The sequence below is a fragment of the Oenanthe melanoleuca genome, unplaced genomic scaffold (genome assembly GCF_029582105.1).
Source record: "Oenanthe melanoleuca isolate GR-GAL-2019-014 unplaced genomic scaffold, OMel1.0 S029, whole genome shotgun sequence".
Lineage (NCBI taxonomy): Eukaryota > Metazoa > Chordata > Aves > Passeriformes > Muscicapidae > Oenanthe > Oenanthe melanoleuca.
In genome coordinates this window covers 59,121-83,315 of record NW_026612678.1, presented here as the reverse complement: position 1 = coordinate 83,315, position 24,195 = coordinate 59,121, and the positions used below count along the sequence as shown (strand labels likewise).

The 24,195-nt window shown below is 47.0% G+C and overlaps 1 protein-coding gene across 1 annotated transcript in view; it reads right to left on the bottom strand.

The window, feature by feature from the left end:
• Positions 1 to 2,487: 2,487 nt before the first annotated feature.
• NCOA1 (nuclear receptor coactivator 1) overlaps positions 2,488 to 24,195 on the bottom strand; it is a 53,867-nt gene continuing 32,159 nt past the window's right edge. Inside the window, exons 12-22 of the mRNA XM_056515658.1 lie at positions 23,346 to 23,523; positions 21,951 to 22,109; positions 20,496 to 20,622; positions 18,107 to 18,266; positions 15,773 to 16,147; positions 15,551 to 15,646; positions 14,060 to 14,432; positions 12,546 to 12,696; positions 10,125 to 10,287; positions 9,162 to 9,251; positions 2,488 to 3,763 (exon numbers count right to left, since the gene is read on the bottom strand). Of these exons, the coding sequence (XP_056371633.1) occupies positions 3,587 to 3,763; positions 9,162 to 9,251; positions 10,125 to 10,287; positions 12,546 to 12,696; positions 14,060 to 14,432; positions 15,551 to 15,646; positions 15,773 to 16,147; positions 18,107 to 18,266; positions 20,496 to 20,622; positions 21,951 to 22,109; positions 23,346 to 23,523 (2,049 nt within the window). The 3' untranslated portion in view covers positions 2,488 to 3,586. The remainder of the gene's footprint in view (positions 3,764 to 9,161; positions 9,252 to 10,124; positions 10,288 to 12,545; positions 12,697 to 14,059; positions 14,433 to 15,550; positions 15,647 to 15,772; positions 16,148 to 18,106; positions 18,267 to 20,495; positions 20,623 to 21,950; positions 22,110 to 23,345; positions 23,524 to 24,195) is intronic.

The window sequence follows — 24,195 nt, the reverse complement described above, 5'->3', positions numbered from 1 at the left end:
CACCTGGAACCACAATAATCCTCCCCAGGATGAGATCTGAGGATTTTTCCTCCAAATTCCTGGAATTTCCAGGAAAATTCCCAAATTCCCGTGGACTTGGGGATGTTGTTCCTTGGTTTTCCCAAATCCACAGATCCCTGATTTTGCCAAAATTTGGAATTTTGAGGAATTTCAATCCCAAAAAACAGCACAAAAATCCCATCCCAGCTCTAATTTTTTTTTTCCCATTTTTCCACCAGAATTCCCAAATTTTCAGCTCCAGGAATCGAATTTCCCTTTTCTTCCCAATTTTGTTTTTTTTTTCTCCCCATTTTTCCCAATTTTTCCCATTTCCACCCCATTTTCACAATTTTTTCCCCAATTTTTTCCCTTTTACTTCAATTTTTTTTCATTTTTTTCAATTTTTTCCCCATTTTTCCATTTCCTCCAAATTCTTCCTCTTCCCACATCCCAAATTCCCCCCAAAACTACCAAAATTTTGGATGCAGACTCCAAATTTTTCCCTTTTTTTTTTTTTGCTGTTTTTCCTCTTTTTTTACCCCATAATTTTTAGTAGAAAACAACAAAACCAAAATTCCCTAAAAATTCCACCAAAGCTTAAAAAAAAAAAAAAAATTCATTATAATTTTCAATCCAAGGAAAACCCCACCAAAAAAAAAGCTTTTTCCTGACAGAGAATTCCATTATTATTCTTTTATTATTATTATTATTAATTATTAATTAATTATTTATTATTATTATTATTTTAAATATCCGAAGCTACTCCAGCTGTTAAACACAATCCAAGCAGGAAAAAAAAAAAAAAAAGAACCATTTTATTATTATTATTTTTTTCCATAGTTTTTCCAGAAGTTTTCCATCTTTTTCCCCTTGGAAAAAAAAAAAAAAATTATCTACAAGAGCCCCTCCCCCCTCCCTCTTTTTTTATTTTTTTTTAATTCCCTAAAAATTATTGCGGATTTTCCCGGTTTTTTCCAATTTTTTTTTTCATTTTTTTCCCCTATTTTCTTGCACTGTACACGAGGTTTTCCCTCCTCATCCCACAGAATTCCATGGGATGGGAAAACCTTCAAAAAACATGAAAAAAACTGGGTCAAAATATGAATTTTTTTCTTTTTTTTTTTTTTTTTTTTGTGTGTTTTTTCACTTGCTTTTTTTTTTTGTTTTTTTTTTTTTTTTTGGAAAAAAACCCCAAAACCTGACAAATTCCACGATTTTTTTTTTTTTTTTTGCTAGAAAAAGCTGATTGTACGCACGAGCTGAAGGGAAAGGGAAGAAAAAAATTTGGGAATTTTTGAGCGTGGATTGAAGAAAAAAAAAAGTCGGATTTTCCCGCAGAATTCCGGATTTTTCCCGTTTTTTGGTTTTTTTTTTCCGTGCCCCGCGTCAGATCCAGCTGAGACTGAGCTTCCTCTTCCTCCTCTTCCTCTTTTTTCCTTTTCCTGGTGTTTTCTTGGGAATTCTTGGAGCCGGGAATGGGAATTTAAAAAATTGGAATGGGCCTGGAGTGGGTGGGGAAAAGGGAGGGAAATTGGGGAAAAAAAGGGGGAAAAGGAAAAAGGGAAAAAAATAAAAAAAAGGGGAAATGAAAAAAGAGGAAAATAAAAGAAAAAAGTAGAAAAGGAAAAAAAGAAAAAGGGGGGGAAAAGGAAAAATTGGGAAAAAAGGAAAAATAGGGGAAAAGGGGAAAAAAGGAAAAGGGGGTAAAGAAAGACTGAAAAAAGAAAAAAAAGGGGGAAAAAGAGATAAGGAAGATTAGAGGGGAAAATAAGAAAAAAATGAAAAACTGGAAAAAAAGGAGAAAAGAGAAAATGGGGAAATGGAAAATGGGGAAAAAGGAAAAATTGGGAAAAAAAGAAAAATTGGAAAAAAGAAAAGGGAAAAAGGAAAAATGGGAAATAGGGAAAAAGGAAAAAAGGGGAAACTGAGAAAAAAGGAAAATAGGGGAAAAGAAGGGGGATGAAAAAAGGAAAAATATGGAAAATAAGGGAAAAGGAAAAAGAAAAAAGAAAAATACGGAAGAAAAAAAAGAAAAATAGGAAAAAAGATAAACAGGGAAAAAGGGGAAAAGGTTGAGGAAAAGAGGGAAGAAAATGGGGAAAAGAAAAAAAAAGGAAGAGGGGAAAAGGAGGAGAAAGAGGGAAAAGAGGAATGAAAAGGAAAAAGGGGAAAAGGAAGGGGAGAAAAAGGGGGAAAGGAAAATAAAGACAGAAAATAGGAATAAAGAGGGAAAGGAGGGAGGACAAGAGGAAAAAGAAAAAGAGGAAAGAAGGGGACAAGGAAAAAGGAATAGGAAAATAAGGAAAAGAGGAAGAGGGAGAAAAGGAAAAAGGGGAAGTGGGGAAGGGAAGAAGGGGAAAAGGATAAAAGAAGAGGAAAAGGGGGAGAGAAAGGGGGAAAATTGAGCAAAGGGGGAAAGGGAAGAAGGAAATGGGAAAGAAAAGGGAAAAGGGAGAAAAAATGGGGGGAAGGAGAAACAGAAAAAAGGAGGAAAAGGGGGAAGGGGAAAAAAGGGAGAAAACGGGAGAAGAAATGGGGGAAATGGTCGGAAAATATGAAAATAAGAAAATGGAGGAAAAAGGGATGGGGAAAAGGAAATGTTGGGATGAAATTGGGAAAAGATGGAAATGGGGAAATAGGGAAAAAGATGAGAAGGAGGAAAAGGAAAAATGGAGGAAGGAGGAAAAAGGAAAAGATGAAGGAAAGAGGAGGGAAAAGGAAAAGAGGAAAAAGAAAAGCAAGAAAGGGAAAAATGAAAATAAAGGGAAAATGGGGGAAAAGAAGAAAAAAAAGGAAAAATGGGGGAAAGAGGAAAAGGAGAGAAAAGGAGGAAAGAGAAAAAAAGAAAAGGGGAAAATACAGAAAAGAGGAAAAGGAGGGAAGGGAAAAAGAAAGAAAAGACAAAGAAAAAGGAAAATGGGGAAAATAAGAAAAGGAGAAGGATGAAAAGAGGAGGAAAAGGAGGGCAAGAGGGAAAAGGAGGAAAACAGGAAAAGGAAGAAAGAAAAAATAGGAAAAGGAGGAAAATGGGGAAAATAGGAAAAGGAAGGAAAGAGGAAAAGGGGAGAAAAAAGGAAAAAGGAAAGAAAAGAGGAAAAATGAGGGAAAAGGAGGAAAGTGGAAAAAATAAAAGAAGGAAAAGAGGCGGAAAAGGAGAGAAAGGAAAAAAGAAGGAAAAGAAAAAAATGGAGGAAAAGGAGAAAAATAAGAAAAATGAAAAAGAAGGAAAAGGAGGAAAATGAAAAAGAAGGAAAAATGAGGAAAAGGGAGGCAAAAACGGAGAAAAATGGGGGGAGGAACAGGGAAAAAGGCCCAAAACCCCAAAAAAACAGGGGACAAACCTTGGTGCAAACCCCATCCCCCCCTCCCCAAAAACCCCCCCTGCCCCCATTTTCCATTTTCTCTCCAAACATTCCGACGGCGGCGGCGGGGGCTGGATATCAAAATTCCCATAAAAATAGATCCTATATAATAATCTCTCTCTTTTTTTCGTGTCCATCTTCCCGAGTTTTTTTTTTAATTTTTTTTTTTTTGGGGGGTGGGGAATTCCCGAGGTTTTTTTTTTTTGTTTTTTTTTTTGGGCTCTTCATTCCGTCAGCAGCTGCTGCAGGAGGCTCTTCCCTTGTCCCGGCGGAGGCGGCGGCGGCGGCGGCGCGCCGGGATTTTTGGGATTGGCCAACGGAGCCGGCGGCGGGTTGAGGTAAGGATCTCCCACCAAATTCACCGTGCACTGGACGTCGGCGAACACCTGGACCTGCTGCACCTGGGAGGGATTCCCAAAAAAAAAAAAAAATACCAAAAAAAAAAAAAAAAAAAGAACAAAAAAAAAGAAAAAAAAAACGGGATTTAGCGGATCCGGGGAAGGGGCGGCAGCGGGATCTGGGAACTACGTGAAGCGGGAAACTCACTAGAGAACTTCTCCTCTAGTCTGGAGCCACCCCAGAGAAGAACTCTTCGGTCTTCGCGTCCTACAAAAAGAAAAGCGCTGCGGCTCAGTCGGCTCCGGGGGGAAAAAAACGAAACAGGCGGAAAAAACGGCTCCAAGGGAGGTGGGGAGGGGTGGAGGCATCTCAGCGGGGTTGAGGAACGGGGTGGAGCTGGAGCCATCCTGGAATTTCGTGGATTGGAAGGTTCCTGGTGGATGTCAGGTGTTGATCCAGGAAAAAAAAAAAAATTGGGATTATGGCAAAAAAACGGATCTGAAGGGAGCTGGGATGGGGTTGGAGACATCTCAAGGGGTTTGAGGAATGTGGGGTGGGTGGAGGTGGAGCTGTCCCAGATTTTTAAAATCCGTGGTTCTGTGGATTGGGAGATTCATGATGGCTCCAGGTGCTGATCAAGGAAAAAAAAAATTGGGATTATGGCAAAAAAAACGGCTCCAAAAAGAGCTGAGCCGGGGTTTGGAGACATCTCGGGGGGTTGAGGAATGGGGTGGAGGTGGAGCCACCCTGGAATTTTGTGGATTAGGAGGTTCCTGGTGGCTCCAGGCGCTGATCCAGGACAAAAAATTTGGGATTAAGGAGAAAAAAAGGCTCAAAATGGAGCTCAGATGGAGTCTGGAGACATCTAAAGGGGGTTGAGGAATGTGGGGTGGGTGAGGTCCAGAAGCCATCCTGGATTTTTGTGGAGGTGGAGCCATCCCAGATTTTCATGGATTGGGAAGTTCCTGGTGGCTCCAGGTGTTGATCCAGGAAAAAAATGTTGGATTAGGGCAGAAAAACAGCTCCAAACAGAGCTGGGATGGGACTGGAGAGCCCTCAAGCAGTGAGTTGGTCATGGGGTGGAGGTGGAGCCACCCTGGATTTTTGTGGATTGGGAAGTTCCTGGTGGCTCCAGGTGTTGATCTAGGAAAAAAAATTGGGATTACAGCAGAAAAACAGCTCCAGAACGGGGCTGGGATGGGGTTTGGAGACATCTCAAGGGGTTTGAGGGATGTGGGGTGGGTAGAGCCATCCTGGAATTTTGTGGATTAGGAGGTTCCTGGTGGCTCCAGGCGCTGATCCAGGACAAAAAATTTGGGATTAAGGAGAAAAAAAAGGCTCAAAATGGAGCTCAGATGGGGTCTGGAGACATCTCAAGGGGGTTGAGGAATGTGGGGTGGGTGAGGTCCAGGAGCCATCCTGGATTTTTGTGGAGGTGGAGCCATCCCAGATTTTCATGGATTGGGAGGTTCCTGGTGGCTCCAGGTATTGATCCAGGAAAAATATTTGGGATTAGGGCAAAAAAACAGCTCCAGACAACTGGGTTGGGGTTGGAGAACCCTCATGGAATGAGGTTGGTTGTGGGGTGGGTGGAGTTGGAGCCATCCCAGATTTTCATGGATTGGGAAACTCCTGCTGGCTCTGGGCATTGATCCAGGAAAAAAAAATGGGATTATGGCAAAAAAAGGGCTTCAAAAAGAGCTGGGGTGGAGTTTGGAGACATCTCAAGGGGGTTGACAAACGGGGTTGGTCATGGGGTGGGTGCAGGTCCTGAAGCCATCCTGGATTTTTTAATTCTATGGTTCTTTGGATCAGGAGGTTCCTGGTGGCTCCAGATGTTGACCCAAGAAAAAAATTTGGGATTACGGCAAAAAAACGGCTCTGAATGGAGCTGGGATGGGTTTGGAGGTATCTCAGAAGGGTTGAGGAACAGGATTGGTCATGGGGTGGGTACAGCTCCTGAAGCCATCCTGGATTTTTTAGTTTTCCAGTTCTGTGGATGGGGAGGTTCCTGGTGGCTCCAGATGCTGATCCAGGAAAAAAATTTGGGATTAGGGCGGGAAAAAAGCTCCAAAAGGAGCTGAGATGGGGTCTGGAGAAATCTCAAGGGCATTGAGGAATAGGGTTGGTCGTGGGGTGGATTTTTGTGGAGCCATCCCAGATTTCTGTGGAGGTGGAGCCATCCTGGATTTTCGTGGCTTGGGAGGTTCCTGGTGGCTCCAGATGTTGATTCAGGAAAAAAAATTTGGGATTACGGCAGAAAAGTGGCTCTGGAATGGAGCTGGGGTGAGGTTTGGAAATATCTCATGGGGTGGGTGAGGTCCAGGAGCCATCCTGGATTTTTGAATTCCGTGGTTCTGTGGGTCAGGAGGTTCCTGGTGGCTCCAGGTGCTGATCCAGGAAAAAAAAATTTGGATTGTGGTGGAAAAACAGCTCCAAATGGAGCTGGGGTAGAGCCCTGGAGCCATCCTGGATTTTCGTGGATTGGGAGGTTCCTGGTGGCTCCAGGTGTCGATCCAGGAAAAAAAAGTTTGGATTAGGGTGGAAAAACGACTCCAAAGGGAGCTGGGATGTGGTTGGAGAGACCTCAAGGAGTGCAGTGGGTGGAGGTGGAACCATCCCAGATTTTCATGGATCAGGAGGTTCCTGGTGGCTCCAGATGTTGATCCAGGGAAGAAAAAAACTTGGGATTGTGGTGGAAAAACGGCTCCAAAAAGAGCTGGGATGGGGTTTGGAGACATCTCAAGGGGGTTGAGGAACAGGATGGGTGGAGGTGGAGCCATCCTGGATTTTTGTGGATTGGGAGGCTCCTGGTGGCTCTGGCCACTGATCTAGGAAAAATAATTGGGATTGTGGTGGAAAACTGGCTCTGAACAGAGCTGGGATGGGGTTGGAGAGCCCTCATGGAATGGGGTTGGTCATGGGGTGGGTGGAGTGGAGCCATCCTGGATTTTTGAGGATTGGGAGGATCCTGGTGGCTCCAGAGGTTGATCCAGGAAAAAAAAAATTGGGATTAGGGCAAAAATACAGCTCCAAATGAAGCTGGAGTGGAGTTTGGAGACATCTCAAGGGGTTTGAGGAATGGGGTGGGTGAGGTCCAGGAGCCATCCTGGATTTTTTAATTCCGTGGTTCTGTGAATGGAGAGCTCCAGGTGTTGATCCAGGAAAAAAAAAAATGGGATCATGGTGGGAAAATGGCTCTGAATGGAGCTGGGCTGAGGGTTGGAGACATCTGAAGGGGTTTGAGGAACGGGGTGTGGATGGAGGTCTGGAGCCATCTCGGATTTTTTAATTCTGTGGTTTTCTGGATGGGGAGGCTCCCAGCGCTGATCCAGGAAAAAAAATTGGGATTAGGGTGGGAAAACGGCTCCAAATGGGGCTGGGATGGGGTCTGGAGACATCTCAAGGGGGTTGAGGAACAGGGTAGGTTGTGGGGTGGATTTTTGTGGAGCCATCCCAGATTTCTGTGGAGGTGGAGCCATCCCTGATTTTCATAGATGGGGAGGGTCCTGGTGGCTCCAGGTGTTGATCCAAGAAAAAAAATTGGGATTATGGTAAGAAAACAGCTCTGAAAGGAGCTGGGATGGGGTTTGGGACATCTGCAGGGGTTGAGGATCAGGGCTGGTTTGGGGTGGGTGCGGGGCCCGGAGCCATCCCGGATTTCGGATTCCTGGCGGATGCGGCACCGGGAGCGACGTTCCTGCGATTTTGGGTGCGGATTTGGTGGCACCTGGCGGTGGTGGCACCGCGGTGGCTTCAGGGCCAAGGTGTCACTCGGTGTGTGTCACCCAGCAGTGGTGGCACTGGGGTGACTTCAGCGCCAGAGGTTCATTGTCACCCAACGGGTGTCACCCAACTCCAGCGGGACCCTGGTGGCTCCGCTGGTGGCACCTTGGTGGCTTCAACCCAACAGGTGTCACCCAACACTGTGGGACCCTGGTGGCTCCGACCCCAACGGGTGTCACCCAACGCTGGTGGCACCTTGGTGGCTTCAACCCAACAGGTGTCACCCAACACTGTGGGACCATGGTGGCTCCAAACCCAGGAGATGTCACCCAGTGGATGTCACCCAATGCTGGTGGCACCGTGCTGACTTTAACCCAGCGGGTGTCACCCAAACCTGTGAGACCTTGGTGGCTTCTTCCCTAATAGGTGTCACCCAGTGGGTGTCACCCAACTCCAGCGGGACCCTGGTGGCTTCAAGCCCAAGAGGTGTCACCCAATGGGTGTCACCCAACACTGGTGGCACCGTGGTGACTTCAACCCAATGGGTGTCACCCAACATTGATGGGACATTGGTGACTCCAACCCCAAGGGTGTCACCTAACTCCAGTGTGACCCTGGTGGCTCCAACCCTAGGAGATGTCACCCAATGGGTGTCACCCAACTCCAGCGGGACCGTGGTGGCTCCAACCCCAGTGGGTGTCACCCAGTGGGTGTCACCCAACACTGATGGGACCTTGGTGACTCCCAAGCCCATTGGGTGTCCCCAGCTCCAGCAGAACCCTTGGTGGCTTCAACCCAACGGGTGTCACCCAATACTGTTGAGACCCTGGTGGCTCCAACCCAAATGTCACCCAATGGGTGTCACTCAGTGCCAGTGTGACTGTGGTGACTTCATCCCCAAGTCGTGTCACCCAGCGGGTGTCACCCAACACTGGTGTGACCCTGGTGGCTCCAACCCTAAGAGATGTCACCCAGTGGGTGTCACCCAATGCTGGTGGCACCATGGTGACTTTAATCCAATGGGTGTCACCCAATGCTGTTGAGACTCTGGTGGCTTCAGCTCCAAGAGGTGTCACCCAATGGGTGTCACCCAACAGTGATGGGACCTTGGTGACTCCAACCACAACGGATGTCACCCAACTCCAGTGGGACCCTGCTGGCTTCAACACCAAGGGTGTCACCCACTGGGTGTCACCCAACGGTGGTGGCACCTTGGTGGCTCCAACCCAAGGAGAGCCACCCAACACCAGCGGGACCATTGTGGCTTCAACCCCAGTGAGTGTCACCAACACTGGTGTCATCCTGGTGGCTGCAAACCCAAGAGGTGTCACCCAGTGCGTGTCACTCAACGCTGGTGGCACCGTGGTGGCTTCAACCCTAATGGGTGTCACCCAATGGGTGCCACTCAATGCTAGTGGTACTGTGGTGACTCCAAACCCAAGAGGTGTCACCCAGTGCGTGTCACTCAACGCTGGTGGCACCGTGGTGGCTTCAACCCTAATGGGTGTCACCCAATGGATGTCACTCAACACCGGTGACACCGTGGTGACGCCAATCCCAAGAGGTGTCACCCAATTGGAGCCAACACCTCCACCCCAACCATGACCTCCTGGATGAACCTTCCAACCCAACCCAACCCATTCTGTGACCACCACACCGGATTATCCCGGATTTTTTTTTGGGAATCCTCCCATCCTCTGGAGCCTCCGAGAGGTTTGAGGAGCAGCTACTGACCTGGGCGCCGTCCGGCTCGGCCTTGAGCAGCTCCCCGGAGCCCAGCTGGTTGCAGTAGAGCCCTGGAGGCCTCAGCGCCGCGTCCGGGACCTGCCGGAGCAACGGCCGCGCTCAGCCGCCATTCCGGGGATTGGGGAAGGCGGAGGGAGCTCCGGAGTGCGGGTTTGGGGTTTGGGGTTCGGGGTTTGGGGTTTGGGGTTTGGGATCTGCTCCAATGGGGGATGGCGGCGGCGGGGGGGTCTGCTTCAGGCTTTTCCTGTCTGCTTCTCGCTCCTTCCTGATCCCATTCCTGATCCCATTCCTGATCCCATTCCTGATCCCATTCCTGATCACATTCCTGATCACATTCCTGATCCCGTTCCTGTTCCCATTCCTGATCACATTCCCCATTCCCTGGGATCCACAGCCCCATTCCTGATCCTGTTCCTGATCCCATTTCCTATTCGCAGCAATCCATGACCTCATTCCCATTCCCTATTCCTGATCCCATTCCCTATTCCCAGGGATCTATTATGCCATTCCTGGTCCTATTCCCAGTCCTACTCCCAATCCTATTTCTTATTCCCAGGGATCCATGACCCCATTCCTGATCCCATTCCCTATTCCCACAGATCCAGAGACTCCTTCCTGATCCTGTTCCTGATTCCATTCCCTACTCCCAGGAATCTATTGCCTCATTCCTGAACCTATTCCCAATCCTATTCCTTATTCCCAGTCATCCATGGCCCCATTCCTGATCCGATTTATGGCCCCATTCCTGATCCCATTCCCGATCCCATTGATCCACAACCCCAATCCCAATCCCATTCCCACAGATCCACAACCCCATTCCCGACCCCATTTCCGATCCCATTCCCAGGGATCCACAACCCCATTCCCAACCCCATTTCCAATCCCACCCCATTCCCAATCCCGATCCCGATGCCGCTCCCATCCCCATTCCCATGCCGCGCTGGCACCGACCTGCTCGGAGCACATGGAGCTGACGCCGGCCATCATGGGGTTGATGGGGATGCCGCCGCCCATGGGGCCGATGCCGGCGCCGCCGCCGGCCATGGACACGGTGATGCTCATGTTGTTGTACATCCCCGCCGGAGCCGCCGGCGCCGCCGCGCCCGGGAACGCCCTGCGGGACCGGGAACAGCCGTCACAGCGCCCCGGGAAAACGGGAATCCCAAAAAAAAAAAAAAAAAACCCCAAACAAGTTCCTGGATGGTTTGGAGTCGGGATTTGTAAAGGTTGAAGTCGCGCGCTCGGCGCGATCTCCGCGCTCCGAGTTTTCCTTGGGTGCTCCCAGGGGTTTTTTGGGAATTTCAGCTTGGCCCCTTCTCAAATTCCTCCTCCTCCTTTCTCATGGAACTCCCTGTGTTCCACAGGGAACTGGGATTCAGGAATCCCCACAATTCTGGGATTTTCTGGGAATTCCAGCCCCTCCCAAAATCCTCCTCCTTTCCCACGGAATTTCCTTTGTTCCACAAGAAACTGGGATTCAGGGAACTCTAGAGTGGTTTGAGTGGCAAGGGATCTAGAAGAGAAGCCTCGGGAATATTCCAGGATCCCAATCTTTCCTTGGAAAAATTCCAAGGATGAGGTGGCCATGGATTCTCTGGGAATTCCAGCCCAGCCAGGAATTCCTTCCTAGATCCTATTTTCCCACTTTTCCCAGGGAATTCCCTCCATTCCCACCTCTCCCAGCCTAGGATTGGATCCATCCCCATCCTGACTCCTCTTCATGAAGGAATTTCAGGAATTCCCCGGGAAAATCGATCTCCAGGAAGGATCTCCCTTTCCTTTTCCATCCCCGAATTCCATAAAAATCCATCAGGATGGATCCTGAGTGCCCTGCATCCCAGAATCCTGGAATGGTTTGGATGGGATCCATGGACCTTCAATCCCACCCCATTCCAATCCCACTATCCTGGGATTTTCCAGCCTTTCCCTGGACACTCCCAGGGATTCTGTGGGAATTCCAGCCCAGCCAGGAATTCCTTCCCAGAAGCTCCCACCCCAAGCTCCCCTTTCCCTGGAGCTGCTCCCATCCTGTACCCACCCATTCCCGACCCCATTCCCGACCCCATTCCTGATCCCATTCCCTTTTCCCAGGGATCCGTAGCTCCATCCTAAGTGCAGGAGGTGATTCCAAAGGGTGATTCCAATGGGAAATTCCAATGGGAGATTCCAATGGATAATTCCAGTGGGTAACCCAATGGGAGATTCCAATGGGAAATTCCAATGGATAATTCCAATGGATAATTCCAATGGATAATTCCAGTTGCTAATCCAATGGGAGATTCCAATGGATAATTCCATAGGGTAACCTAATGCGTGATTCCAAAGGGAAATTCCAATGAATAATTCCAAAGGGTGACTCCAATGGGTAATTCCAAAGTGAGATTTCAATGGGTGTGGGTGACTCCAATGGGTGATTCCAATGGATAATTCCAACGGGTGACTCTGATGAATAATTCCAATGGATAATAATTCCCATGGGTGATTCCCATGGATGATTCCAAAGAATGACTCCAGTGGATCATTCCAATGGGTAACCAATGGGTGGTTCCATGGGAAATTCCAATGGATGACTGCAATGGATAATTCCCATTGCTGATTCCAATGGATGATTCCAACGGATAACTCCAACGGATAACTCCAACGGGTGACTCCAATGGACAATTCCCATGGATCATTCCAATGGATAGATCCAATGGGTGATTCCCATGGGAAGTTCCAATGGATAATTCCAAAGGATGAGTCAATGAATAATTCCAATGGATAATTCTAGTGAGTAATTCCAATGGATAATTCCAAAAGACAATTGCAATGGATAATTCCAACGGGAAATTCTAATGGACAATTCCTAAGGGTGTCTCCAAAGGATAATTCCAATGGGTGATACCACTGGATAACTCCAATGGGTGTTTCCAAAGAGTGATTCCCATGGGAGGTTGCAATGGGTGACTCCAATGGACAAATCCCATGGATAATTCCAATACCTCATTCCAATGGACAATTCCAACGGACAATTCCCATGGGAAGTTCCAATGGGTGACTCCAACGGACAAATCCCATGGATAATTCCAATAGTTCATTGCAATGGACAATTCCAAAGGACAATTCCCATGGGAAGTTGCAATGGGTGACTCCAACAGACAAATCCCATGGATCACAGCAATGGATCATTCCAATGGACAATTCCAACGGACAATTCCCATGGGAATTTGCAATGGGTGACTCCAACGGACAAATCCCATGGATCACAGCAATGGATCATTCCAATGGACAATTCCAAAGGACAATTCCCATATGAAATCCCAAAGACCAATCCCAACCGGCGACCCCGCGCCGCCCCGCCCGCCCCGCCCGCCGGTTCCCGCCGATCCTCACCCGTTGCTCCCCATGGCTCCGGCCTGCCAGGATTTCAGCTCCGGCGACTGGTACCCGGGCGCGGGCGGCGCCGGCGGCAGCTGCGGCGACACCAGGGGGCTGCCGGGGCTGAGCGCGGGCGCGAAGGCGGCCTCGCCCTGCTGCGCCATGCCTGGGAACGCCGACACCCGACCGCCGTTAGCGCGGGAATTCCCGACGTGGATTGGGAGCTTTGGGGTTGGGCGGGATAGGGAATTTCCAGCCCGTTCCTATCCCGACGCTTCCGTGATCCCGGGTTGTTCCCAAATTTACTGGGATGCTCCCAGGGATTCTCTGGGAATTCAAGTCCGTGGGAATTTGGGTGTTTTTTGGGAAAACTTTTTTAGATTTTTCTTTTTGGGATTTGACGTTTTCTTCGGGATTTGGGGTTTTTTTTTTGATTTGGGGGTTTTGGAATTTTGTGGTTTTTGGGGGGGATTTGGGGATTTTTAGATCGCCAGGATACTCTGGGATATCCCAGGAATCCCATTTCCCCTTTCCCAGGGAATTCCCTCCATTCTCAGCTCTGCCAGCCTGGGATTGGATCCATCCCCATCCCAGCTCCTCTCTGGGAAAGAATTTTGGGATCCCGGAGCTTCACTGGGAATTCGAGACTCCAGGGTCTCCCTTCCCTTTTCCATCCCCAAATTCCATTGAAATCCCTCGGGATGGATCCTGAGTGTCCTGGATCCCAGAATCCCAAAATGGTTTGGATGGGATCCATGGACCTTCAATCCTGTCCCATTTTCCACGTCTGGAATTCCATTTGTGCCAGAATTTGTGGCTCTTCCCCTCCCTGTTTTCCTTCGATATCCTGGATTTCTCCCTCCTATTCCCACTGTTTGGTAGCTCCATGAACCCCAGCACAAACTCCTGATTCCTGAACCTTTCCCCCTCTGGAATTGTCTCTGTGTGCAGAAATTCCTGGTTCTGTCCCATAATTCCCAGTGCTCTGGGAGCTCTGGCTTCTCCCAGATCCATGGAAACCTTGGGAATTCCTTGGGCTCCGTATCTTGGGGTATTTCCTGATCCCTGTGGATCTCAGAGATCCAAATCCATCCTTGGACACTCCCAGGGATTCTCTGGGAATTCCACCCCAGTCAGGAATTCCTTCCCAAATCCCATTTCCCCCTTTCCCTGGGAATTCCCTCCATTCCCAGCTCTCCCAACCTGAGATTGGATGCATCCTCACCCTGATCCACTCTGGGAATGAATTTCAGGAATTGCCTGGGAATTTCAAACTCCAGGAAGGGTCTCCCTTCCCTTTTCCATCCCCAAATTCCATAAAAACCCCTCAGGATGGATCCTGAATGTCCTGGATCCCAGAATCCCAGAATGGTTTGGATGGGATCCATGGATTTCAATCCCATCCCATTCCAACCCCACCACCCCAGGATTTTCCAACCTTTCCTCGCACACTCCCATGGATTCTCTACAAATTCCTTCCCAAAACCCCAACCTCCCATTCCCGCTATTCCCAGTGCCCATTCCCGTACCCGATCCCGAATACTGGAACAGGTTCTGCTGCATCCCCGCCGGGCCCATCCCGGCTCCGAACTGCGCTCCCATCATCCCGCGGTTCCCGAGGGATCCGCGGCTCCCCAGCGCCGCCGCCGCCGCCTCGCTGGAAAACCCGGATCCGCCGGCGTTCCCGGCGCTCGTACCGTAGCTGGGGGGGTACGGGAACTGCTGGGGCGGGGCCTGGGGCATGCGGGGCGTGGCCATGGGGAGGGCGGCGGCGGCGCCGGAATTGCCGAAGTTCTGCTGGCGCATCAGGAGCGCGCGCTGCTGCATCAGCTGCCGCTGCCGGTGCTGCTGGCTGTAGAGCTCCCGCTGCCGCTGCGCCAGCATCTGCGCGTTCAGCGGCGGCTGTGGGGGCACCAAATCCCGAATTATACCCCAAAATCAACCCCAAAATTATATCCTAAAATCTGCGCATTCAGGGGCGGCTGCGGGGGCACCAAATCCCAAATTATACCCCAAAATTCACCCCAAAACTATCCCACAGCATCTGCGCGTTCAGGGGCGGCTGTGGGGGCACCAAATCCCGAATTATACCCCAAAATTCACCCCAGAACTATCCCACAGCATCTGCGCGTTCAGGGGCGGCTGCGGGGGCACCAAATCCCGAATTATACCCCAAAATTCACCCCAAAACCATCACTGAATCTATCCCCCAGCACCTGCACATTCGGGGGCGGCTGTGGGGGCACCAAATCCCAAAATTATACCCCAAAATCTGCCCCAAAACTATATCCTAAAATCTGCGTGTTCAGGGGTGGCTGTGGGGGCACCAAATACCAAATTATCTCCCAAAATCATCCCCAAAACCATCTCTGAAATTATATCCCAAAATTAGCCCTAAAATTATCCCCCAAAATGATTCCCCAAAATTGGCCCCAAAACTGTCCCTGCAATTTTCCCCTAAAATTATCCCCCAAAATTGGCCCCAAAATCCACCCCAAAATTATCCTACAGCGTCTGTGCGTTCAGGGGCGGCTGTGGGGGCACCAAATCCCAAATTATCCTCCAAAATCTGCCCCAAAATTATCTCCCAAAATCCACCCCAAAACCATCCCCAAAATTATCCCCCAAAGTTATCCTCAAAACTCTCCCCAAAATCATCCCCCACAATTAGTTCCAAAATTATCCCCCAAAATTATCCCTGAAATTATCCTACAGCATCTGAGCATTCAGGGGCAGCTGTGGGGGCACCAAATCCCAAATTATACCCCAAAATTCACCCCAAAATCCACCCCAAAATTATCCCTGAAATTATCCCCCAAAATCCACCCCAAAATTATCCCACAGCATCTGTGCGTTCAGGGTGGCTGTGGGGGCAACAAATCCCAAATTATCCCTCAAATCCCAAACTCCAAACTCCCAAAATCCCCAAATCGCAAATCTCAAAATCCCAGTATCTCACATCCCAAAATCCCAAACCCCAAAATCCAAATCCCAAATCCCAAAATCCCACACCCCGTTACCTGTGGCGCCAGCTGCTGCTGCATCCCCGCCCTCATGTTCATCCCCACCGGAGCCCCAAACTGGTTGAGCAGCGCCTGCCGGTTCTGATGGAGCAGCTGAAATTCCAGGAAAAAAACTCCAGGAATACAGAATTCCCTCAAAAACCAAAAAAAAAAAATCCGGGAATTTTTTTTTTGGGGGGAATTTTTTTTTTTTTTTTTTTTTTTTTGGGAATTCTTTACCTGCTGCTGGCCCTGCAGGCGCTGCTGGAGCTGCAGGCGGAGCTGGTTGGGGGCGCTGGGAGGGCGGCTGAGCGGCTGCCGGGCCGGAATTCCCAAAGAATTATTCGGGAATGTTCCACGAGGAGGAGGAGGAGGAGGAGGAGGAGGAGGGACGGACACGGGGACGGCGCCGAAGGGCGGCTTCTGCCGCAGCATTCCCGGGAAATTTCCGGGAATGTTGGCGCTGGAGGAGGAGGAGGAGGAAGAGGAGGAGGAGGAGGAGGAGGAAGGAGGGAACTGCTGGGAGAACATTCCCGGTTTTTGCTCCAGGAGCAGCGGGGGCGGCGTGGGCTGGTGCGGTTGGAATCGTTCCGTCAGCGCCTCCAGGCCGCCGCCCTAAGGGGGAAAGTGGGAATGAGAGATGGGAATTCCAGAGGGGATCCATCCCAAAATTCCCTCGGGATCCCAAAATCCCTTCAGAGTCTGATCCCAAAATCCCTTCGAAGTCTGATCCCAAAATGTCTTTAGAGCCCAATTCCAAAATCTCTTTGAAACAAAAAATCCCTTTGAAATCCCATCCCAAAATCCCTCTGGATCCCAAAATCTCTTTGGAACCCAATCCCAAAATCCCTAAGGAGCCTCAATCCCAAAATTCCTTTGGATCAAAAAATCCCTTCAGAGCTTCATCCCAAATTCTCTTTGGATCCCAAAATCCCTTCAGGGTCTGATTCCCTAAATCCCACTGGATCCCAAAATCCCACTGGATCCCATCCCAAAATCTGTTTGCATCCCAAAAATCCCTCTGGAGCCCAATTCCAAATTCTCTTTGAAATCCCATCCCAAAATCTCTTGGCATCCCAAAATCCCTTCAGAATCTGATCCCAAAATCTTTTTTGGAATCCCATCCCAAAATCCCTCTGGATCCCAAAATCCCTTTGGAACCCGATACGAAGTTCTCTTTCGAGGCAAATTCCAAATTCTCTTTGGATCCCAAAATCCCTTTGAATCCTCAACCCCAAAATCCCTTAGGAGTCTGATCCCAAAATCCCTTTGGAGCCCAATTCCAAATTCTCTTTGGATCCCACAATCTCTTTGGAATCCAATCCCTAAACCTTTTTTGGAATCTAATCCCAAAATCTCTTTGGATCCCAAAAACTGTTTGGAACGTGATCCCAAGTTCTCTTTCGAGGCCAATCCCAAAATCTCTAGATCCTAATTCCAAATTCTCTTTCCAAGCCAATGCAAAAATCACTTTGGATCCCAAAATCCCTTTGGAGGCCAATTCCAAATTCTCTTTGGATCCCAAAACTTCTCTCAGATCACATCCCAAAATCTCTTTGGAACCTGATCCCAAGTTCTCTTTTGTGGCCAATCCCAAAATCTCTTTAGATCCCATCCTAAAATCCCTAAGGAGCCTCAATCCCAAAATTCCTTTAGATCCCAAAATCCCTTCAGCGACTGATCCCAAAATCCCTTTGGATCCCAAAAATCTCTTTGGAGCCTCATCCCTAAATCTCCTTGTATCCCAAAATCCCGTTGAAGCCTCAATCCCAAAATCCCTTTGGATCCCAAAACATCTTTGAAATCCCATCCCAGAATCTCTTGGAATCCCAAAATCTCTTTGAATCCCAATCCCAAAATCTCTTTAGATCCCAATTCCAAATTCTCTTTCCAGGCCAATACAAAAATCACTTTGGATCCCAAAATCCCTTTGGAGGCCAATTCCAAATTCTCTTTGGATCCCAAAACTCTTCAGATCCCATCCCAAAATCTCTTTGGAACCCGATCCCATGTTCTCCCCTAGAATTCCAGAATTCCCAGTAATTCCCAGTCATTCCCAGTTTTCCCAGTCACCTGCACGAGTTTGTCGATGCCCAGGGCTCGGTCCAGCTCGGTCTCATCCCTCCCACTCAGCAACCTCGTTTTTCTCCTTTTTCCCCTTTTTTTGCAGTTTTTTCCCCATTTCCCCCCTTTTCTTTCCCAATTTTCCCTATTTCCCCTTTTTTCCCTTTCTTTTCCCCTTTATTTTCCTGATTTCTCCCCCATTTCTTCCTGGTTTTTTCCTGTTTCTTCACAATTTTTCCCCACATTTTCCCCTTTTTTTCACTCTTATTTTCCCCTTTTTTTCCTCCTTTTTTTACCATTTCCTCCCCATTTCCCCTTTTTTTCCTCCTTTTTTCACCATTTCCTCCCCTATTTCCCCTTTTTTTCCTCCATTCCTTCCTTGTTTTTTTTCCATTTCGTCACCATTTTTCCCCATTTTTCACCGTTTTTTCCCCCTTTTCTCCCATTTTTCCCCCATTTTTCCCCAGTCATTCCCAGTGATTCCCAGTGGTTCCCAGTTTTCCCAGTCACCTGCACCAGTTTGTCGATGCCCAGGGCCCGGTCCAGCTCGGCCAGCTCGGTCTCGTCCCTCCCGCTCAGGAACGTCACCAGCTGCTCCAGCAGCGCCTTCTCGTCGTTCCGGCCCTCGGCCGTCGTGGGGGGACACAGCAGCTCGTCCAGCTGGCAGGGTCTGGTGGAAAAACAGGAAAAATGGGAATTAGGGCATGGAAAAATGGGAATTAATACATGGACACAGCAGCTCGTCCAGCTGGCAGGGTCTGATATTGGGAAAAATGGGAAAAATGGGAATTAGGGCATGGAAAAATGGGAATTAATACATGGACACAGCAGCTCGTCCAGCTGGCAGGGTCTGAGGGAAAAACGGGAAAAATGGGAATTAGGGAATGGAAAAATGGGAATTAACACATGGAAAAATGGGAATCAACACCTGGGCACAGCAGCTCATCCAGCTGGCAGGGTCTGATGGAAAAACGGGAAAAACGGGAATTAGGGAAAGGAAAAATGGGAAATAACACATGGAAAAATGGGAATTAACACATGGACACAGCAGATCGTCCAGCTGGCAGGGTCTGCATGGAAAAAAATGGGAAAAATGGGAATTAGGGAATGGAAAAATGGGAATTAACACATGGAAAAATGGGAATTATTACACAGGCACAGCAGCTCGTCCAGCTGGCAGGGTCTGAGGGAAAAACGGGAAAAATGGGAATTAGGGCATGGAAAAATGGGAATTAACACATGGACACAGCAGCTCGTCCAGCTGGCAGGGTCTGCATGGAAAAAAATGGGAAAAATGGGGAAAAATGGGAATTAGGGCATGGAAAAATGGGAATTAACACACAGGGACAGCAGATCGTCCAGCTGGCAGGGTCTGATGGAAAAACGGGAATTAGGGCATGGAAAAATGGGAATTAGGGCATGGAAAAATGGGAATCAACACCTGGAAAAATGGGAATTAACACCTGGAAAAATGGGAATTAACACATGGAAAAATGGGAATTACACATGGGCACAGGAGATTGTCCAGCTGGTACAGCCTGAGGGGAAAATGGGAAAAATGGGAATTATGGCACTGAAAAATGGGAATTAACACCTGGAAAAATGGGAATTCTCACACCGAAAAAACAAATGGGAATTTGCACATGGAAATATGGAGATTCACACCTGGAAAAAATGGGAATTTACACCCAGAAATATGGGAATTCACACCTGGAAAAATGGGGATTCCCCACCTGGAAAAATGGGGATTCAGACCTTGGAAATACAGGAATTCATACCTGAAAAAATGGGAGTTCACACCTGGAAACACAGGAATTCAAGCCTGGAAATAAAGGAATTCACAACCCAGAAAAATGGGAATTCCAAACTGGAATGTTTGGAAAAAGGGAGAGGACACAGCAGCTTGTGTCTCCAAGGGGGAAAATTCCAATGGAAAAAATTCCAATGGAAAAACTCCAAGGAGAAAATTTCAGTGGGAGAAAATTCCAAGGGGGAAAATTCCAGAGAAAATTCAAATGGGAAAATTCCAGCGGGAAACTTCTAAGGAAAATTTCAAAATTGAGAATTCCAAGGAGAGAAAAATTACAGTGACAGAATTCCAATAGGGAAAATTCCATGGAAAATTCCAATGGGAAAATTCCATGGAAAATTCCAAATCTGAGAATTCCAAAAGGAAGAAGTCCAAAGGAAAAATTCCAAAGGAGAAAATTCCAATGGGGAAAATTCCAAGGAAAATTCCAGAATTGAGAACTCCAAAGGAAAAGTTCCAAGGGAGGAAAATTCCAAGGGAAATTCCGAAATTGAGAATTCCAAAGGAAAAATTCCAAGAAAGAAAATTCTAATGGAAAAAACCCACTGGAAAAATTCCAAGGACAAAATTTCAGGGGGAGAAAATTCCAAAGGAAAAATTCTACGGGAGAAAATTCCATTGGGGAAAATTCCAATGGGACAAAATTCCAAGGAGGAAAAAATCCAGTGGGAAAATTCCAGGGGGAAACTTGTAAGGAAAATTTCAAAATTGAGAATTCCAAGGGAAAAAAGTTCCAATGGAAGAATTCCAAAGGAATAATTCCAAGGGGAAAAAATCCAATGGGAAAAATTCTAAGTGGAAAAAATCCATGGAAAATTCCAAAGAAAATTCCAATGGAAAAATTCCAAGGAGAAAATTCCAGGGGGAGAAAATTCCAAAGAAAAGATCTCAAGGAAAAAAAATTCCAATGGAAAAATTCTGAGAAAATTCCAAGTGGAAAAAACCCAATGGGAAAAACCCAAGGCGGGAAAATCCCAAAACTGAGAATTCCAAAGGGGGAAAATTCCTGGAATTCCAGGTGGGAAAATTATCAGAATTATCCCAAATTTTCCTGAAAAAAAAATAAATAAAAATTTGGGAATGACTCACTCGTCGGGTTTGGGCAGAGCCCCTCGGTTCAGCGCCGCCATCCCGGGATCCGCCCACGGCATCGGCTCCGACATTCCCGGAATTCCCAACCCGGCGTCGGGAACTCCCAGCTCCAGCTCCGGCATTCCTGCTGGGAAAAAAAACAAATTGGGAAAAGGAGAAAGTGAGAGGTTGGAATTCCCAAAAATTCCTGGGAATCTGATGCTTGGAATTTTGGAATTCTGGAGCTGCGGGATTTGGGATTGAATTTCAGTGAAAATTGCGGGGAAAAAAAACCGAAATTTGGGAATTCTGGCTGGAATTTTGCTGGGAAATTCCCAAATTTCTGCCTGGAATTCCGTCCTTTTATTTGGGAATTCACACTGGGAATTCCCAAAATTTGGGATAAAAGGATGCAGAATTAGAATCCCAACATTCAAAAAATTTGGGATAAATTTTTTGGGATAACTGGGAATGGGATCACGCAGGATTCCATGGAAAAATGGGAATTCTTGGGAAAATCAAAACAAACAAACAAACAAAAAAAAGCCCCCAAAGAAATCCCCAAAAATCCCCAAAGAATTCCCAGAAATTCCTTAGAATTTTCCCAACAATTCTCATTTTTCCATGGAAAATTCCCAAATTTTCACCAGGAATTCCATCCTTCTATTTGGGAAACCACACCTGGAATTACCGAAATTTGGGATGAAAAGATCCAGAATTGGAATCCCAACATTCCAAAAATTTGGGATAAATTTTTTGGGATAACTGGAAATGGGATCACCACAGAAAAATGGGAATTGTTGGGAAAATCCCCAAAAAATCTCAAAAAAAAATCCTCCAAAGAAATCTCAGAAATTCCTTGGAATTTTCCCAACAATTCTCATTTTTTCCATGGAAAATTCCCAAATTTCCACCCAGAATTCCATCCTCTTATTTGGGAATTCACACCCAGAATTCCTGAAAATCCAGAATTGGAAAACAAACATTCCAAAAGTCCCAGATAAATTTTCTGGGAAAATCCTCAGAAAGCACCAATAATTCCATGGAAAAATGGGAATTCTTGGGAAAATTCCGAGAAATTTCTGGGATTTCCATGAGAATTCCAAGATTCTGGGATGGCAATTTTGGGATTCTCAGATTTGGGATCGAATTTCAGTGAAAACCTTGGAGAAAAAAGCCCAAAATTTGGGAATTCTGGCTGGAATTGCACTGGGAAATTCCCAAATTTCCACCCAAATTCCATCCTTTTATTTAGGAATCCACACCTGGAATTCCCAAAATTTGAGAAGAAAAGATCCAGAATTTTCCCAGCATTGATCCCATGGATTGAAGCCTCTGGAATTTTCTGCTTTTTTGGGAATTGGAAAAGGCAGGAAAAGGGAACGATTCCACGATGGAATTCCAATTTTTCCATGGAATTCCCATGGAAAAATTTGGGAAAATATGGAAAAAAAAAAATGGGAAGGAGCCAACCTGAATCTGGTGGGAAGGGATTGGGAAGATTCCCGGAGTTTCTTCCCGGCTGGGCGGGGCCGCGGGAGGCGCCGGAATTCCCGGAATTCCCGGAATTCCCGGGGTCGCAGAAGTCGAAGGGAGCGCGAGGAGCGGGAACGGCCGGAGAGGAGCCCAGAGCTGGGAATTCCAGGAAAAGGGAAAAAGGGAAAAATGAGGGAAAAGGGGAAAAAATGGGGAAAAAATAGGGGGAATATTGGGAATTCCCAATATTCCAGATATTCCTAATATTCCTGGTATTCTTGCCATTCCCAATATTCTCAGAATTCCTGATATTCCCAGAATTCCTGATATTCCCAATATTCTTGATATTCCCAATATTCCTGCCATTCCTAATATTCTCAGAATTTCTGATATTCCCGATTTTCCTAATATTCCCAGTATTCCTAACATTCCAAATATTATCCCAAATATTCATAATATTCTCAAAATTCCTGATGTTCCTGGAATTCCTGGTAGTCTGAATATTCCCAGAATTCTGAGAATTCCCAGAACTCCTGATAATCCCGATATTTCAGATATTCCCAAAATTCCCAATATTCATGATACTCACAATATTCCCACCATTCCTGGTATTCCTGATATTCCTGGCACTCCTGAAATTCCCAATATTCCCAGAATTCCCAATATTCCTAGAACTCCTTGTATTCCTGATATTCCTGGTATTCCCAGAATTCCCAAAATTCCCAGGATTCCTAATATTCCCAATATTCCAGATTTTCCTTATGTTCTTGATAGTCCCAAAATCTTTGATATTCCCAGAATTCCGAATATTCCTGGTGTTCGTGATATTCATGGGATTCTTGATATTCCCAGATATCCCAAAATTCCTGATATTCCCGATATTTCTGATATTCCCAATGTTCCAAATATCCTGGTATTCCCAGAATTCCCAGATTTCCCGGTATTCCCGATATTCCCACCATTCCCAAAATTCCCAGTTTTCCTGATATTCCTAGAATTCCCAACATTCCCGATATTCCTGCCATTCTCGATATTCCTGGGAATCCCAATATTCCCACCATTCGCGATATTCTCAGAACTCCCAAAATTCCCAGGATTCCCACAATTCCCAATATTCCAGATGTTCCCACCATTCCCAATATTCCCGCCATTCCCAGTATTCCCAGAATTCTCGCCATTCTTGATATTCCTAAAATTCTTGATATTCCCAAGATTCTTGATATTCCCAGAATTCCCAGTTTCCTGATATTCATGAAATTCCTGATATTCCAAGTTTTCCAGATATTCCCAATATTCCCAGAATTCCCAATATTCCTGCCATCCTCGATATTCCTGATATTCCCAATATTCCCAGAATTCCCCAATTTTCCGGAATTCCCGGCATTCCCGTACCCGTTGGGGCTCTGGCGGCCGTGCTGGGCTGCAGAGGGGTCACTCCGCTCACTCCCGACATTCCCGACATTCCCGACATTCCCGATTCGTTCCTTTCCGCGCCGCAAATCCCGGGAATCGGCGCCGATTTTTCCAAGGAAGGGAGGAGCTGATCCAGCTGCTCCAGCTCGGCTGAGAACTGCGGGAAAGGAGGGGAAAATCCTGGAATTGGCCAGATCCCAAATTCCCAGAATTCACAAGGAAAAGAAGGAAAAATCCGGGAATTAGCCAGGGAAAATCTTGGAATGAGCCAGATCCCGAATTCCTGGAATTCTCAGAATTTCCGGGTTTAAATGATGGAAAAGAAGGAAAAATCCTGGAATCAGCCAGATCCCAAATTCCAGGAATTCCCAAAATTCCCAGGGTGGAACTATGGAAAAGAAGGAAAAATCTTGGAATTGGGACTTGGATTAGGATGGGATTGGGATCGGGATGAGGATCGGGATTGGAACTGGGTTTAGGATGAGGATTTGGATTAGGACTGACATTGGAATTAGGATTGGGATGTGGATTGGGATTAGAATGGGGATAGGGATTGGGATTTGGGTTGGGATTAGGATTGTGATTGGGATTATGACTGGGAATGAGATTAGGATTGGGATTAGGATTAGCACTGGAATTGGGATTAGGACTCGGATTAGGATATGGATTAGGACTGGTATAAGGACCAGGATTAAGACTGGGATTGGGAATAGTACTGGGATTAGGATTGGGATTAGAATTGTAATTAGGATTGGGATTTGTATTAGAATTGTGATTAGGATTGGGATTAGGATTGAGATTAGGATTGGGATTAGGATTGGGATTAGAA